The sequence below is a fragment of the Leuciscus leuciscus genome, assembly GCF_965113295.1.
Source record: "Leuciscus leuciscus genome assembly, chromosome: 3".
Taxonomy (NCBI): Eukaryota; Metazoa; Chordata; class Actinopteri; order Cypriniformes; family Leuciscidae; genus Leuciscus; species Leuciscus leuciscus.
This window is the reverse complement of record NC_138727.1, coordinates 3078972-3097529: the sequence shown is the minus strand read 5'-3', so window position 1 is coordinate 3097529 and position 18558 is coordinate 3078972. Positions and strand designations below refer to the sequence as shown.

Below are 18558 nucleotides of genomic sequence, written 5' to 3'. Positions count from 1 at the left end.
ACGGAAGTGAAGCGGGATTCCCTACGTCTCTCTCTCTCTCTCTCTCTCTCTCTCGGATAGATAGATAGATAGATAGATAGATAGATAGATAGATAGATAGATAGATAGATAGATAGATAGATAGATAGATAGATAGATAGATAGATAGATAGATAGATAGATAGATAGATAGATAGATAGATAGATAGATAGATAGATTATTCAGTATTATTGCAATTTAGTATATAAATTTTCCGTTCCATTCTGCAATCACAACTGTAATCTGTTTAGTAGAAAAATGACTTTTAAATTGAGTTATTCTCTCAGCACAGCAAATTAGAGGCGTATAAGCCTACTATGCCATCTAGTGTTGAGAAACCTACAGTTATAGTAGACACTTCCTATAGGCTATGTGACTTTCAGTACCCTTGAGGAACAACCTTACAGAATAACCTGGAGTATGTTTACGGTTCACTTCATGTTGACTCAAACCAGCATCATTCTGGCTGTCGGCTCTGAGTCATTGAGCCTACCCTAACCCTAACCCTAACCCTAACCCTAACCCTAACATCCTGGCTCATTCAGTGTAAATATGAGCATTGATTATTACACTGAAATCTTGAGTTTGTGGTGCATCTTTATTAGCAAGAGTCAGTTAATGTGCCACTATCAGGGTAAAGGTGCGGTTTCAGTTCGGAGAAAAAAGAGAGAACTGAGAATAAAATGTTAATCGATTCTGTAGATTTCCTTCTGCTTCTAAAAACAGATGGAGACTTCTGCATTATGGTCAAGAATGAGGCATAACATCCTGATTGTAAGGCAAGAGACAGTCTTTAAAAGATTAAAGCCCTTTACAGACATTGTCTCTTAGCATTTCTCAAAAAAAGTGTTTAAAGTCCCCTTGTAGTCAATAATTGTATCCCTTAAAACTCATCTTTGATCACCAAAATATCATATTTAAATGTATTTTCCTTGAAAATAAATTTCTTCATGCCTTAAAATATCTTGAATGTAACTCTACTACACCCTTGCCTTATTTAGTATACGCGGTTCTATGATTATGCAAATGAGCCCCACCTCCACTCACTCACACCAGCTCAGAGATCCACTCCCTTTTATTTAGAATACATACAAATGTCATTTACGTCTTTTAGTTTGTCAAGAGATTTAAAGCACCGTTTCTGAAGAGTGCGCATGAGTGAACGTGCTCTACTTCGTAAGAACAAGCCTATGATTGAATCTGGAAATAAAGCAAAAATGAGAAATTGTCCATGTCCGTAAATTTATAGCAAAACATCTAGCATTAATTAGATATTCATTAAAAGTAGCTATTACTCCACCACCTGTGTGACATCATTAACCAACGTGGTTAAACAACCACTTTGCAACACTACGGTTTCGGGAAACAGTCGTGACTGGCTTGTTGATTTCTTCAACGATGCATCATACTATAGTAAGGCGGGTGCCAGTAAGTCTGGGCTACCCTGCAAGAAAGCAAAAGGCTCTCTTGAGAATTAACATTTGAACTCTCTCTTGCATATGTAACAGCAACATCCGAGACGCACCACACAGTGCAAATCACACCTCACTTCTACAGTCTCACCATCTCACCTTCTCACCTAAAACTCACTAAAAACCTATGCAATGTTAAATGTGTGCAATAAGTAATTATACATGTTTGGTATAATTTGAAATGTCTCAGTGCGACTGGTACAAAGGTAATAAAGTTTTTGATAGTTTAGAGATAACTCACACACAGAGGAGGGCGTGTCTTCCGGGCAAATGGCCGGAAGATCCCAAAAGCTGTAAACTCTGAATGCAAACTCCCATTGTTAGCAAATGTTTCCATGTGAAATAAGTTTCTGTCTTGGTCTGGGTATATAATGAATTGCAACAAGAGGCTCAGGGCGATTTGTAGCTCAAATTAGCCCGTGATGTGGAGTGTATGCGAAACACTCAGCATCATGTATTTTCTAATGTCAGGTTTGCATCTTCTCCCTTTATTCCAGAGCATTTGATGTTTTGTATTAATTATCTTACTTTGAACTGATTATGAAATTGGCATGATACATTTACCTGACATAATAAATTGTAAACATTTGATTTATTCCGACTGACTCTGAAATTGTTTTCCCAAGTAGATTAAACGGATTCGTATGTTACCGCAAGTTTTGCGTCAGATTAGTGACGACTAATATTTGGCACTAATTCAAATGTACATGGTTTGCTCAGACAAGAAGTGAATTTCCGTTTCGGGCAGCAAACGTGCTCCTTGACCAACCTAAATCTGGGTGTGTCTTACCTCTGTTTTCATTTAATGTTACTTTAGATAAGTGTACGTGGGAAACACGGCATGGCCAATCCAAAGATAGATTTTATAAGAGAAGTAAAGTTGGTTGACTTATCTGTAGTAGTGACCATACCTCTACTGAAGTAATCGCTACGTTAAATTCAAGTGTATGCAATTCCATGGGGGGCTATACCAAAGTATCTTTGATTGTGTAAGCGTGAATGCGAACAATCTCAGGTATATAGACAATTACCGCTATTTGGTGACCAAAACTGATGAGCTTGTGAACGTGAGACCCGTTTTAAGCGTGAGGACCTCTGAGCAACATAGCTTCCTAATATGAACGGATAAAATATAAGTAAAGAATTGAAAAGAATAATCAAATGTGCTGCTAAACTATTATATGATTTACCAATAACCAATTGACAATCTAACCTAAATTCAAGGTCGTCAGATAAAAGCTTTAATGGAATTCAATTACTTTGCCGTGCGGAAAGACAGTAACACGCAGGGACCTTCACCCGTTCTATCGGATACCACCTTTGGACCGACCCAGACGGGCGTACAATGGTAGTGAAGCAGCGAGTTATGTCGTTGTACGAGAAACACACTCCTGATTGGTTACAAGGTAGTTTGTGACATCAGAAACACCAGCGATTTCAAACCGTGTTTTTGAGACTGTCTTTGGTTCACTGCAGTTTTAAGGAGAAAATACTCAGCAATGATTAGATTAGATTAGATTAGATTCAACTTTATTGTCATTACACAAGTACAGGTACAAGGCAACGAAATGCAGTTTAGGTCTAACCAGAAGTGCAATAGCAGCAAGTGCAGGATATACAGTGGTTCCATAAGTGCAGAACATGGATATGTACTGAATAAATATAGAGTTGAATACTATTATAAACAAAAATTTACAGATAGATTTGTCCTATGAATATAATATACAGATAACTATTACTGTGAACAGAATTTACAGCTAGATATGTACTGAATATAATATACAGATGACTGTTACTATAAACAGAATTTTACAGATAGATATGTACTATGAATATATATACAGATACAGATGGCTGTTACTATAAGCAGAATGTGAGCATAATATACAGATGGCTATTACTATAAACAGAATTTTACAGATAGATATGTACTATGAATATATATACAGATGGGTGTTACTATAAACAGAATGTGAGCATAATATACAGATGGCTATTACTATAAACAGAATTTTACAGATAGATATGTACTATGAATATATATACAGATGGGTGTTACTATAAACAGAATGTGAGCATAATATACAGATGGCTATTACTATAAACAGAATTTTACAAATAGATATATGTATAAGTTAGGCTAAAATGAGCAGTATAACAATGGATTTAAAGTAGTGCAAATAAAGTTTGGACAGAAGCTATCCGAGTGAAAGTGCAGTGGAAGTAATTGCATATTACAGTTAAAGTACGGTATTGCAAATGTATTATGTAAACAGTCGGTACTGTAAATAAACAGTCGGCAGTGCAAATTGAGCATATTCCAGTCAAGGTAGTAGTGCAAGATGCATATGTAAACAGTTGTTTCTATAATAACAGTCAGCAGTGCAAATGAACATTATAGTATTGCAAATAACAAAATGGAGGCAGTTGTGAGGAGGGAGAGGAGAGTCAATCAGTATATGAGGGGAGTGGGATCAATGAGGGTTAGAGTTTAATAAAGAGACAGCTCTGGGGAAAAAACTGTTCTTTAGTCTGCTGGTCCTGGTCCGGAGGCACCTGAAACGCCTGCCGGAGGGCAGGAGAGAAAACAGTCTGTGGGCTGGGTGAGAGGAGTCCTTAAGGATGCTGCGAGCTCGATGCAGACAGCGTTTCCTCTGGATGTGCTCGATGGCAGGTAGTGGAGTCCCAGTGATGCGCTGGGCGGTTTTCACCACCCGCTGCAGTGCCTTGCGCTCTGCAACAGAACAGCTCCCATACCACACTGTAGCACAGTTGGTCAGGATGCTTTCTATTGCACAGCGATAGAAGTTCACCAGGATAGTGGAGGAAAGCTGATTCTTCCTCAGTGTCCTCAGGAAGAAAAGGCGCTGGTGAGCCTTCTTGACCAGGCTGGAGGTGTTGGTTGTCCAGGTCATGTCCGCCGAGATGTGGGTCCCCAGGAACTTGAAACTGGAGACACGCTCAACAGCCATTCCATTGATGTGGATGGTGTCGTGTGTGCCTCTTGACACTTTCCTGAAGTCCACGATGAGCTCCTTCGTTTTGGTGGTGTTGAGGAGCTGGTTATTTTCAGTGCACCATGTGGCCAGGTGCTTGATCTCCTCCCTATAGGCAGTCTCATCGTTGTTGCTGATGAGACCAATCACCGTAGTGTCGTCCGCAAACTTGACGATGGAATTAGATCCGTACACAGGCTTGCAGTCGGAGGTGAAGAGGGAGTAGAGAAACGGGCTTAGCACACAGCCCTGTGGTACACCTGTGTTGAGTGTGATGGACGTGGAGCAGTTGGAGCCTGATCGAACATTCTGGGGTCTGTTGGTCAAAAAGTCAAAAATCCAGTTGCACATGGAGGTGTTGATGCCCAGGTCTCCAAGTTTGGCTATTAACTTAGTTGGGATGACAGTGTTGAATGCTGAGCTGAAGTCAACAAACAGCATGCGTGCATAAGTGTTCTTATTGTCCAGATGTGTGAGCACAGAGTGCAGTGCCATGGAAACTGCATCCTCTGTGCTCCTATTGCTACGGTAGGCAAACTGGTGTGAGTCCAATGTGGATGGAAGAGAGTCTTTTAGGTGTGCCAGGACCAGCCGCTCAAAGCACTTCATTACGATGGGTGTGAGTGCTACAGGGCGGTAGTCGTTAAGGCACTTCGGGCTGGAGTGTTTTGGCACTGGCACAATGGAAGTGCATTTAAAGCATGTTGGTACAGCTGCTTGGGCAAGAGACAGGTTGAAAATGTCTGTAAAAACCCCAGCGAGCTGCTCCGCACATGCCCTGAGTACGCGTCCAGGGATGTTGTCTGGTCCAGCAGCCTTGTGCGCGCTGATCCTGCTCAGTGCATTGCAGACATCTGTGGAGGAGAGTGTGATCGGCGGGTGGTCAGCTGAGGATTTGAGCTTGGTGGCAGTTTCTCTGTTGTCTCTTTCAAAGCGAGCATAAAAGTCATTTAGCTCGTTCAGGAAGTTGACATCAGTGGCTGCGGGGGTGGAGTGAGAGGGTTTGTAGTCACTGATGGCCTGAATGCCCTGCCACATGCGCCGAGGGTCAGCGTTGGAAAAGTGTCCCTCTATCTTAAGCTTGTAGCAGTGCTTGGCCTCTTTGATGCCCCTTTTCAGATTTGCTCTGGATGTGCTATAGGCTTGTGCATCTCCTGATCTGAAGGCAGTGTTGCGTGTCTTCAATAGGAGTCGCACTTCCCTGTTCATCCATGGCTTCTGATTTGGGTATGTGGTGATCTGCTTCTGGGTTGTAACACTGTCAATGGTGGTATTGATATAATCCAGTACAGAGGAGGTGTAGCAGTCAATGTCCGTGTGAGAGCCACTGGTGGCTTGAGAAGCAAACATACTCCAGTCTGTGTGTAGAAACCTTTCCTGGAGTGAGGAATCTGCCCCCACAGGCCACACCTTGATGGTCTTCACTGATGGCTTCACGCGATTGATGAGAGGTGCATATTTGGGGGTGAGGAACAAAGAAAGGTGATCTGACTGTCCCAGGTGGGGGAGGGGTGTCGCGACGTAAGCTCCAGCCATGTTTGTGTAAACATGGTCTAAGGTTTTGTTTCCTCTGGTGTGACAGGAAACATGCTGGTGAAATTTCGGTAGCACTGACTTTAAGTTTGAATGATTAAAATCACCCGCAACAATAAACGCAGCTTCCGGGTGAACGGTCTGTTGTTTACTGATGGCTGCGTGAAGTTCTTTCATAGCAAACTTGGCATCAGCATCCGGGGGAATATAGGCTGCAGTTATAATAGTGGAAGTGAACTCCCGCGGTAGATAAAACGGTCTACATTTAACCATGAGAAACTCAAGGTTAGCTGAACAATGTCTCCCAACAATAGCAGAGTTTGTGCACCAAGCTTTGTTAATGTAAATGCACAATCCACCACCTCTGGTCTTACCGGAGCCATCTAATGTTCTATCCGCCCGGAATGTATGGCGTCCCGCTAGCTCAATAGCGTTGTCCGGTATTCCGCTGTTTAACCATGTTTCCGTGAAAATTAGAACATTACAGTTCAAAAGTCTCTTGCTGTATGTGATGTTGAGTCGAATCTCCTCCATTTTGTTCAACAGCGACCGTACATTGGCAAGGAAAATGCTGGGTAAAGAGAGCCGGTGTGGTGTTAGCTTTAGCTTAGCTCTTAGTCCTCCGCGCTTCCCCCGCTTTTGTTTACGATCTCGACGCCGCCTGCGAGCACTTCCGCCCGGCCGGGCCGAGTGCATAGCCTCGGGTGTTTTGGCGATCTCAGGAAGGAGTCGAAGGTTGTCCATAAAACTGTCGGAAATTCGCAAACCAATATCCAAAAGCTCACCTTGGGTGTACGATGTTAAGGCACAACTGTTCTGCACGAACAGACCCGAAATGAGCAAGAAAAATACTGCTAAATTGCAGAATCTGGAGAGACCGCGAGCCTCGCGATGTACTCGCGCCGCCATCTTGGTTTCAGTGGTGTCGACTTATGAATTTACACAGGGTTCGAAATGAGGGGGGTCTGGGGGGGGGTCCCGGACCCCCCATAAGAATTTATTTTTGGATTTTGGGGGGTCCCCGACAAATATATTTTAACATTACAAATGATTGTGAAAAGTATAGGTCTCTAGTGACGTTTTATATTTATAACAGTAATTCATTTATTTCCTAGTAATCAGGGCAGCTATTAGCCGAGTGAGTTGACACGCACTGTAGCTGAACGCGGCAAAACGAAACCTCACAAAGAGTGAAATCCTGAATGAAAATCCTAAGTGCTTCGATTATGTTTATATCTCCATAATTGCTTATAGTAAAATATTAGGAGTTCGAGTTCCTATATCAAAAGTTGCATTAACTAGATACCCAGTGTAATGATTAGAAGAGTGCGTTTGTCAGCGTTTCTTGTTAGATGTGTATGAAGCCAAATGATCTGCCAGCTAACCGCAGACTATGGAAGCTTGTTTCCGCCACAGAGTGAAAAATAAAAAAGGTAATTGCGACTTTTTAATCTCACAATTCGGACTTTTTTTCCTCACAATTGCGTGATATAAAGTCGCAATTGCAGGTTATAAAGTCAGAATTGCGTGATATAAAGTCGCAATTGTGTGTTATTATTAAGTCAAAATTGCGTGATATTAAGTCGCAATTGCGTGTTATAAAGTCAGAATTATGAGATATAAACTCGCAATTGCGAGAAATATACTTGAAATTCTGACTTTTTTTCTCAGAATTGCATGTTTATATCTCGCAATTCTGACTTTATAATACGCAATTGGGAGATATAAAGTCAGAATTGCATGATATAAAGTCGCAATTGCGTGTTATAAAGTCAGAATTGCGTGATATAAAGTCGCAATTGCGTGTTATAAAGTCAGAATTGTGAGATATAAAGTCGCAATTGCGTGTTATAAAGTCAGAATTGTGAGATATATACTATTCTGAGGTAAAAAAAAAAAAAAGTCTGTCTTTTTTTTCCTTAGATTTGGACTTTATATATCACAATTGTTAGTTTATATCTCACAATTCTGAGAAACAAAGTCAGAATGGTGAGATGTAAACTCGCAATTGTGAGATAAAAAGTCGCAACTATCTTTTAAAATGTTTTATCCTGTGGTCTGTGGATGAAAAAAGCTTAATTTAGAATCCTGCATCATGGCGAGAAAAAGAGGGAAAAGAACTTGTAACTTTGTTGCTCCAGAGTTAGAGGTTTACCTGTTAGATTATAGCCACTTCTCCAGACACCACTACAATACTGGGCCTAGCCCAAACCATGAAAAACATCCCAAGTCCATTATCCCACCTTCAACATTGGTCCATATAATTTTGCCTACAGTATATAGTGTAGCAAGGTAGTCTTCAGAATTTTTTATAATTTAATAATTAAATTTTAGGGGACCCCCCAAGAGTCCTAAGTCATTTCGAACCCTGAATTTACACATGGTTTGTCTTAAAGCATATTAAAAACACCACATAGACATATAAACAACATTAAAAGCTTGATTTTCACTACAGGGGGACTTGCACTTTTCCTCTTTAATAACGTTTAGTTGCATGCACACAAGCATGCAGCCCATATGCACAACTTAACCATGACGCATACATCATCCTTCAATAACTGTCCCCAGAAGTTTCGTATTTGTGCCTCTGGTGTATCTAAACTTATTTTAGCCACTTCCTGTGTGGACAACCTAAAACAGGAAACACATACATATAGAAAATAATTAAATCTACACCACAGTCTTGTCAGTTCCAAAAGCAAAAACAAACAAAAAAAGTGTTTGTGTCAGTTTCACATATTCTCCTGAAAAAAAAAAAAATGGTCACACATAATGTGCTTTGTGACTTCCTTTGAGGCGTTCAAATGTCACGCATATAAGATTAAAGCGTTTCTTATTTCCATGACGACAAATTTCTGACCAACACCAAGATTAGCATGCACTTCTCCATTTATAATAACCGTGGAAAAAAGATCTCATGATGGTGATGATTCATTTGAAAAATTGTCACAATGTGCATCAATAAACTTTCTGGCTTCACTAGTCTAAATTCGGTGAAACAGAACAGAGTATGTTTTATTTATTTATTTATTTATTTATCATCCCTTCGATTTTAATGCATTCAGTCCTTTCAGACATTTTTACGTAGACAATATTCAAAACTTTACTTCTTTCTTCATTGTGTAAACGCATCACTTATTAACCTCAAATTTCATTATTACCTTTAGCTTAATATTTTATTAATAACTTGCTTTCTTTGCACGACTGAAAAAGTTGAAAGAGTCAATATTTTCTAATATTTATTAATTTATTAATATAGAAAATTCTAATACTTCTTTAATAATTAATAATCTAATAAATCCAACTTCACTCAGACTTACGTTTTACTTTCATTTGAATCTTACAGGCCAAATTTGTCACAATAGGATGCTGTCATTTGCAAGCAATTGTTCTAATTGTGTATGGAATATGTATGCATGTCACATAATGTATTTTTATTAAATGCAAAAAGAACAAAAAAAAAAAAATTCTCAGTTTACCACATGACTGGCACACAAGAATAAACTTTTTCTCATGCATTATTTATTTGTACCATTTTAGAACAAACTATGGAGCAATATTCACTGTGTGGCTGGGATTAATAATCTCATGTAGGGAAACAAGTTGATGTTTTGACTCTTAAGTGCAGTCTTCATCTTCAGAGGCCATCATCTCCCACGCACAGGAAAACAGCAAACAATAGCAGAAAAGCTGACATAGCTGTGGGTGAAATGAGATGCAGTTAACCACATCCCTGAGGCCTTCAGTGCTGGTAGATGTGTAGATTTTAAGTGTGAAAACGTCACCACAGTGCACAAGAACCGAAATGAATTTTGCACACAAAAGCATAGCCTACTTTGCATTTGCACAATGATTCGGTGCAATTGTCATAGCATTGTCAAAACCAATTTCTGTTGTGTCTTTGTATTTTCAGAAGACCTTAAAGGAGAAATAATGCAAAAGACGGAACTGAAAAACTTTCAATAATTTAAATAAACTATTTAAAATCATAAGAATTGCTTTGCAAAAACTCAAATAGCCTATATAAATGCCTTTATTTAATGTAATAAATGCACCGACCAGCTCATAGACCAACTATACACTTTTGCAAGTTTTACCCTTAAAGAATGATATACATGACGATAAGGGAAAAAATCGGGTAAGTTGTATGTACATAAGGATGATTCCCCCCAGAGTTAGATAAGTCCATACATACCTTTTTCATCTCCGTGCGTGCCGTAACTCTGTCTGACGCGCCCACCGCTAGCCTAGCTTAGCACAAAGACTGGAGGTAAATGGCTCCAGCTAGCATACTAATCCCAATAAGTGACAAAATAACGCCAACATTTTCCTATTTACATGTTGTGATTTGTATAGTCACAGCGTGTACAAATAACAAGGTCACATGAGACACAGCCATCTTCTAACCGTATACATACTGGGAACTATATTCTCAGAAGGCGAAGCACTGCTACTTCTGCAGAGTAGCAGTTGGACTTATTGGGATTAGTATGCTAGCTGGAGCCATTTACCTCCAGTCTTTGTGCTAAGCTATGCTAGCGGTGGGTGCGTCAGACAGAGTTACGGCACGCATGGAGATGAGAAGGGTATGTATGGACTTATCCATCTCTGGGGGATACGGTGAATAAGCTAAACTCCCCAAAAGTCGGCGTGTTCCTTAAAGATAAAACAACCAACTGTCTAGAATAGATAATAAATAAAGAAATATTCATCCACAGCAACAGATGTAAGTATAATGTTCAAGAGCTCTGTTGCTTTGTTTAAAGAGACTGCGCGGATTAATCTGATCGCTTGAGGCACGCGCTGTGGCCGGTTTGTTTACAATGATCGCTTTATCAGTGCGAATGTCACTGACGACATCAAAACTCTCCCAGTAACGAAAGACAGAAGGAAATTCCCCCCAAAATTTGTCATATGGGCAGATAAGCAGCTTATATCCTGTTGTTGTTTGGACCTATTAAAAACAATTGTTTTTGAATAACGTTGCTAACGTTTGCCAACATAACACATGCTATTAATATCAGATAACAGTGGAAACTATAACTAGGCATGAAGGTGAGGCATGGCAAGAGATTGGCATTGTTTCTGTAATGTATTACAGTTACCAACCGAAACATTGTTTTGTGAACCTAGTTCACAGATGCTATGCAAACTATGTTGATTCGTGTTTATTACGGTTACTGTCGCTTTCCATTTTTGCTTGCACACTTTTTTTTGTTGTTATTGTTAGAATATATAATAAATATTCGTTCCTTTATTTACCGATATGATGTAAAAACGCACAGAATAATGAAAGCATGCAGTTTAATAATTATTATAAATTACACATTAGTATAAATAATTGTTATCGGCCAAAAGAAGATTGGATTTTGTTGATCTTCATTCTAAAGACTTGGCGTATATAGCGCACATGTTGTTAAGACTATTTTTATGGTAAGCTTGTAAATCAACATCTACTTTCCTTGTATGGACAAGAACAGCTCGGACATTCTGCCTAAGACGAAGAAAAAAAAATAAAAAAAATAATAGTTTAGTAATAATAGCTAATAGTTGTGAGGGTGAGTATATGACCGAGTTTTAATTTTTAGAAAACTGTTTCTAAAACATAAGAGTGTTTTTTTATGACACTCTTACAATCAATATAGCCTATGGCTTTTACTCAATGAAAAACATTCTAGGAAAGTCTCATATACTATGGTTCAGTCTCATTCCATTGGTCGGTACGGCTCTGGATTCCTCTTGGTCCGGTGCTGTTTGTTCCTCGGCTGAGGTAATGGAGGCGGATCGTCCTCGTCCTCGTCCTGAGGCGGTGGGGGGGGTCGAGCACGGATGTGGGCTTTGGGTTGAGTCTGGCCTCGAGGAGGGGTTTCTGGAGTTGGGCTGCAGGGCATTGAGTCCTCTTGCGGGACGGGTGGCGCCGGTTGTCCTCTAGCGGTCTGTTTGGATCTGCTTGTACCATTATGACCTGGGGTAAGTTCTGCCAGCCTGAACTCTTCCTCATCTGGAAGATATCAAAGACAAGATGTTCATAAACTTGCATTTTTCAGATGTGCGTGATCTAAAGTTAATCTGTAATGTTAAGTGGTGGACTGGTATGGATTTTTCAGAGAGAAGGATGACCAATATTTATTTACATAATATTATATAGCAGCTAGTAATATACCTGTAGAAAGTTCTTGATTTGTGTAATCCAGTTGTAGTATCTCTTTAGAAATAAAGAAATTGATAAAAACGTGAATCCAAGTAACCGTGTTTAGTAATCTGGTAAGTGTGCATGCACTGGGAATCATATTTTCTCAAATTAACACCAAGTAACGCTAATTCTAAATACAGTAGACAGTGAATATGATATATTTGTCGATCAGCGAATTGTAAGATTTTTTTTAAAAGTGTGGATTCTTAGAAAAACCTGTTTTTAGTGCCCATTGTTCTGTAAAATACCACAGAAAACCACATAAAGACGTTTATACAGGATATTATGCGGAGCTTGGTTATATCTGTTTTCTAGATCTGTCTGGTGCCGCCTAAACAAAGAGATCTGGCAAATGCATTACGTAACAGTGGCCTATATGAAAATGTACAAATATTAAGCATTAAACGTTTTTGTTTTTTTAAGAGTCAGAGTTAACATTGAATCTAATACATATGAGAAACAGGAAACTGTGGTAAACAGCTTCACTTTCCAGTTTTAAACTTGTTAATTATAACAACCAGTTTTTGAGAAGATGCATTTAAAGGAAAGATTTATAAAGATTTATTTAAATGCCTGTATTTAAGAGAATGCTGAGGATTCTGAACATTTCAAGCTCAACAAGGACAACTTCAGCTTCAGTTTGATCTTTTGTTGAAAACACAATTGCTCATTGATTTATTTTAGAGGCGATGAAGACGTTGCTGACCTTGTTGGCGCTTCGCACGTTGCCGACAGCTTCGACACGCACAGATGATGAGAACACAGATCAGCAGAAGCAGAAGCGCTCCTCCGCCTCCTAGGATGGCCACCATTACCCAGAAATCAAAGCCAAAGAGTTTACCAAAACCTGAACCTGAACCTGGACCTGTAAGACATGAACCACATGAAATCAATAACAGACAAGAGGATCATTAAAAAACTATTTTAAGCTGCTTAAAATCAAACTTTATCTATGTAATGCTGTACGAACCAACGTTATTTCATGAGAGAGTCAAATGTTTTGGACACACTTTATTCTTCATTAACTTTTAAAAACAATTTGATCTGACAACTTCCATTTAAATGCCTAGCATTATTTTGTAGGCTAATATAGTTGTGTAAATGTATTCATTTCATTGTAATGTCTATGATTTGGATTGGATGGTGAAGTAAAAGCATCATCAAGTGTGCAACATGCATGTTCCTCCTTCAATAATCTTTAAAAGGCTGGAATCTACAGTACGACCCAATACAGTAACAAGTGAACCATTTCTAATGTAGTCTGGGTTGTATTTTCTCTCACTTTGCATAGTCTTGTTCCTTGGGAATGTCAAGCATGTTGGCAAATTCAAATACCATTGAGAGTCTGAATGAACACAACATTTGGCATCAACGTAAATGAAGCATTTTCTCCTATTTATCTTATCGTTTTAATTTTAAAAAGTAAGTGTTTGTGCTGCTTTAACATGTTAAGTTATATTCAGATTGAAATGTGAAACTGTATTATGTGACAACTTGGATATTTGAGTAATCTCAGCAAGTTAAAAATCCAGATAAGTTATTCTAATGATACATTTTAAGTTGTGATAGCTAATTTCAAACATTTTTTAATAGTGAATAAGTGTGTCCAAACTTTTGGCTTATCTTCAGTAAGTTCACAGTTTAACACCATTTTGCAATTTAACACCATTTGAGTCAATGTGAAACATACGGTTGTTTTACTGTCATAGATTCATGATTGTACGTCAGCAGCAAAAACAGGAAACGGCCCAAAAACCAGTTCATGTACTTCATGAAACAAAAGTGAAATCGTGAAAAGTGCCAGAGCTGCACATCTTAATGCTTTACATCAGTGTTAAAGTTCAGATCTGTTTAAGGTCTAGATTTAGATGTTTCCTTACAGAAAACACAAGAGCATTTTTAACCACTTAACTAAGAATAAAAAGCATGTGAAATAAGAAATACTTACATGACACTGTAACACTATCACTTTTGCCTTTGCTGACAGGATTGTGTGCCTCGCATGAGTACGGTTTATTCTCCTGGACTTGAGTAGATGACAAGGACACTTTAGGTTTTTTTTCATTCGGGATAATTTTGTCTTCTTTATACCAGGATAGAGTCAGATCTTCTCTTTTTCCGATGTCACAGGTGAGAGTCGCATTCCCATCTTTTGTGCAGCTGAACTTCACAGTAGGTTTAGGGGCCTTTTCTGTAACAGAAAATTCCTTATTATTCCTTTTTATTTCCTAATACTGTAACTACTATAGAAATATACAGTCTGATTTTGTTATTATAATTGTGTTGGAAGGGTAGAAATATTTGTCATCTTACCATATACTTTAATTTCCACTTCTCCTTTATCAATCTCTTTACCATCAGCAGTAAATGTGTTGAATGTATATTTGCCCGTGTCCTTCAGACTAACACTTGAAAATTTGAATGATCCATCTTCTTCCATAGATACACCATCAGATATTTCTTTGATAGTCCCACCTTTCCAGCGAAGAATGTAGCCGTGTGTGTCATGGACCCATTTAATCTCAGAAGGTTTCTCTTTGTTTTTTGTTGTCAGCTTAATGATGCAGGACGTTCCCACTAGTTGATCTTTCCCACATGTCTCTGTTGAGACTATAATAAATAAATTCATATTAGTATTTAATAAAACTCAACAGGGTTCAACTGCTCATGTTTGGTTCACTATGAAGAAAAAGCGTGAAAACAGAGAATGAATAATTCTCAGTGTGAGTTTCTTATTAAAAGTAAATTTCGGTTCAGACACTAACTTTAGACAACACAGTTCAATATTATATTCCCACCATAAAAAAAAATTACGCTGTTCATTTAACACACACTGACTCCTAACAGCAACAGGATCTGTCGTCACTGTACGGGGTAAGTTGTCACAAACAGGGATTTGCGCAAGTGCCTATTAAATCAGAATTTAAACTATAAAGCTATTATAAAAACAGAAGATATGTAAAAGGTAATTTAAATACCAAACCATTGTTATGGCCAACAGAACTTAAAGTTGTGTAAAATGACAACACATATGCAAGAAACTGTTTCGAGTTCAAATCTGCCTTCATTATATAATGACATGTTAGTGTGTTTCTCTTGTGCTCCTCTGTTTATCCTACAGATAGTTAGCAAAAATAATATGATACTGGAATTTCACACAAAAAATATTATAATTATTAATTAAGACCATTTTGAACCAGATGTTTGAAACCAACAAATCATTGCTTGATTAGTTTCTGAAATACAGACTTTCTGCTATATATAATAGAAAGCGATAAAAAAAAAAAACCATTTTGGGTTCCCAAAGAACATTTCAGTCAAAAGCTCTTAAAATAACCATTTCTTTCTTATTTTGAAGAACATTTAAATAATCTAAAGAACTTTTTTTCACTTCAAATAACTTTTTGTGGAATAGAAAAATTCCTTCGATGTTTAAATCTTCTTCACAGAAACATAAAGTCCAATAAAGAACCTTTATTTTTAAGAGTGTAACACTATAATTTGACAACATATCTAAATATCCGACTTTCTGTGAGTGTCTTCTATTAAAGACCGACACGAATAAACACTCATTGCAGCAGTTTGCATGTAAACGACACTAGATTTGCATTTTAAAAGTGTCCAAAAATTACAGTAGAAGTGCATTTGTTCAAGTGGCCACTATAATATCCCATTAGTTGCTTTAAGGGCATATTTTACCTGATCTAACACTTAAAAATGGCCTTCACTAGTGTTTCTGACAAAAGCGAATTTAGATGTTACAGTGACTTGATAAAATTGAGTTGATATAAAATAACGCAGTGTGCATGAGATCAAATGTTAATATGGTTTACTATTCTTGATATTTTTTAATCGCATCGTAACATTTGATCTCAGCTACAAAATATCAATTTACAAAATATATAAGAAAAACAGCTTCTCCACTTCAGTCTATTAACATATCTATATAAAATGAAGTCAGAACCTACCAGAGAGTGCAGCGAAGCCACAGAGGAATAAAAACAAGAGATAGTATTGGCAGCTCATTGCTCTTCTGAACACAGCAAATGTTCCAGAAACTTTTTCACAATCAACTGGAGGAAACAGAAAGAATTTCCTGTTTTGCGATCAGAGAGTTGGCGGTTATGTGCAGACAGAATCATGAAGTAAAGATGTCAGTTGCGCAGAAATTGAGACAGCGCTTCACAGGTGTGGAAGGATGTCATCTAATGTGCTGCATTATGAACCAGGTGCTTCTGTCTAACAGATATAGAATAGATACGGATGTTTTGAGATGTTGGCCAGCTATTTTTATCTTTGGTCTTGCGGACTAGAAAGCTGGCAAGCACTGATTTATGAATAAAAATGTAATATTGTATATGATTTAAAAATAGAAAGGCTGATGGAAAGGTTTGTTGTAGATGTTTTTCATATTTTCTCATACTGGATCTAGGACAGTGGTTATCAACTAGTGGATCACGACCCAAAAATGGTTTGCATGTCTGTAGCAGTGACCTGGTGGCTTCAATACATAATTACGTCACAATATAAATGTCATACAATGCTGCCATCTTGTGAGACACTTTTCTTTTGAAATGCCTTAAAATTGATACATGTGCATTAAAGAGGACCTGTTATGCCCTTTTACAAAGTCTTGATGTTGTTTTCAGGCTCTACTAGAACAGGTTTTCCTGGGGCCTATACCATGAAGCCGGTTTAGGTGGCTAGCCAGCTATGTTTCAGTTTAGTTTCCGCCAACCCTGGGTTTTAGGTACTATGAAAGTAGCTTGGCTTTAATCGGTGTTCATCGCCATGGTATCTTACGCCGCACGGCTAACCTGCTCCGGGGCAAGTTATGTTCTGGATTCAAGATCTCAGACTGAAGTTTGACCAATCAGCTGAGAGCAAAGAAACATATAGGTGACGTAACTTATTCCCAGTGTCTGTTACAATGACTTCACCTTTTCTTCCAAATCCGGTGGACATCTCAGCGCAAATTGTTTGACGAGCACTTCGTAGAGAAAGAGTTTTTAGCCAGACAAAATCCCCTTGCCTTTCCTGATAGTTACTTGTATGAAAGATACAGATTTTCCGCGGAAGGAACGTCTTATCTTTGCGAACTTCTTGAGCCGCACATAAAGAATTTAACACGTCGAATTCATGCACTTACTGTACCGCAAATGGTATTGCGTTGCGTTTTTTTTGTTGCAATTGGTACATACTTGCACGGTGGGTGACGCACAGAAGGGGAAAACACGGTTTGTCGAACCATTCGTAAGGTGGTCCTCGCTCTGCAGGAGTACATGAATAGTTTCATTAATAGCATTCCCCGGACATTTATCGACCATGTCCATAAAAGAGGGCTTTTTATAAAATTGCCGGTAAGATATATTGATAGGGTGACATCACATGAATTTTTTTTTTTTTTTTTTTACAAAGCAAATTGCACAAATGTACTATACAATATAATACATGTTAAGAATTATTTTAAATCTTTATTATTATTCTGTTAATGTTATGATAGGATTCCCTAGCTTTCTTAGTAGTACAAATACGTTCTATATTTATGTAAAATTATATGTATGTGTAGCCTATGTGTAATATAGCCTATAGCCTATTTTTATAATATATAAAAAATGTGCATGTATAATTTTTTATATATTATAAAAATAGGCTATAGGCTATATTACACATATAGGCTACACATACATACATACATAATTTGACATAAATATAGAACGTATTTGTTTAACTTACACATTAACAATCAGCAATCTTTCTCCAACAGTCTTCTCTTGCTTTGGCAGCAGATACAGTGTTACTGCGTGCTTGAAAAACACTTCTATATTCTTCATATTTCTGAAGAATAATCTCTTGCTCCTGCGCGGAAAAATATATAGCTCTCGCTCTATCCATATCGAACGCGATTGGTTGTTCAGTGTCGACGTCACTCTTTTATGTGCACGCGCGCGTGGAGTAATCATAGCTTAAGGATCAAAGCCTGAGTTGACAGAGAAAGTTGATGAGCTGCATCATGGTACCAATAAAGCCTAATTGCATCGGTTTGGTTTTGTCAACTCAAAACCAATCCTGTAACCCCGAGTTTGTTCAGCTACCTTCATGGTACAGGCCCCTGCTTGAATGTTGATTATTTTCCTCATATTCTCCATTGTTGCGGCTCCTCTCTTCCCAGTCTGTCAGTAACGCTCTGTTTACTTCTGGTCTGAAGCCCCTCCTTCTGAAAAGCACAATGTGCTCTGATTGGTCGGACAAGACAAACAAGAACGCACATTGAGAAACGGCCTACTAACTAACTCAACCAGGCCCCGCCCCTTTATTCTGCATATTAATTATTCAAATGAGGAA

At 38.3% G+C, this 18558-nt stretch overlaps 1 protein-coding gene across 2 annotated transcripts; it reads right to left on the bottom strand.

Annotated features, from left to right (window-relative positions):
• Nucleotides 1-9522: 9522 nt before the first annotated feature.
• Nucleotides 9523-16842, bottom strand: cd2 (CD2 molecule). Of its 2 annotated transcripts, none has more exons than XM_082165007.1 (5): nt 16182-16842; nt 14527-14823; nt 14162-14404; nt 12920-13078; nt 9523-12021 (listed from the first exon to the last, which is right to left on the bottom strand). In XM_082165007.1, the coding sequence occupies exons 1-5, from the start codon at nt 16237-16239 to the stop codon at nt 11726-11728; spliced, it is 1053 nt and encodes a 350-aa protein (XP_082021133.1). In that variant the 5' UTR covers nt 16240-16842; the 3' UTR covers nt 9523-11725. The 2 variants fall into 2 exon arrangements, with proteins under 2 accessions (XP_082021133.1, XP_082021134.1); XM_082165008.1 differs by having other exon boundaries at nt 12920-13072; nt 16182-16813.
• Nucleotides 16843-18558: the final 1716 nt, after the last annotated feature.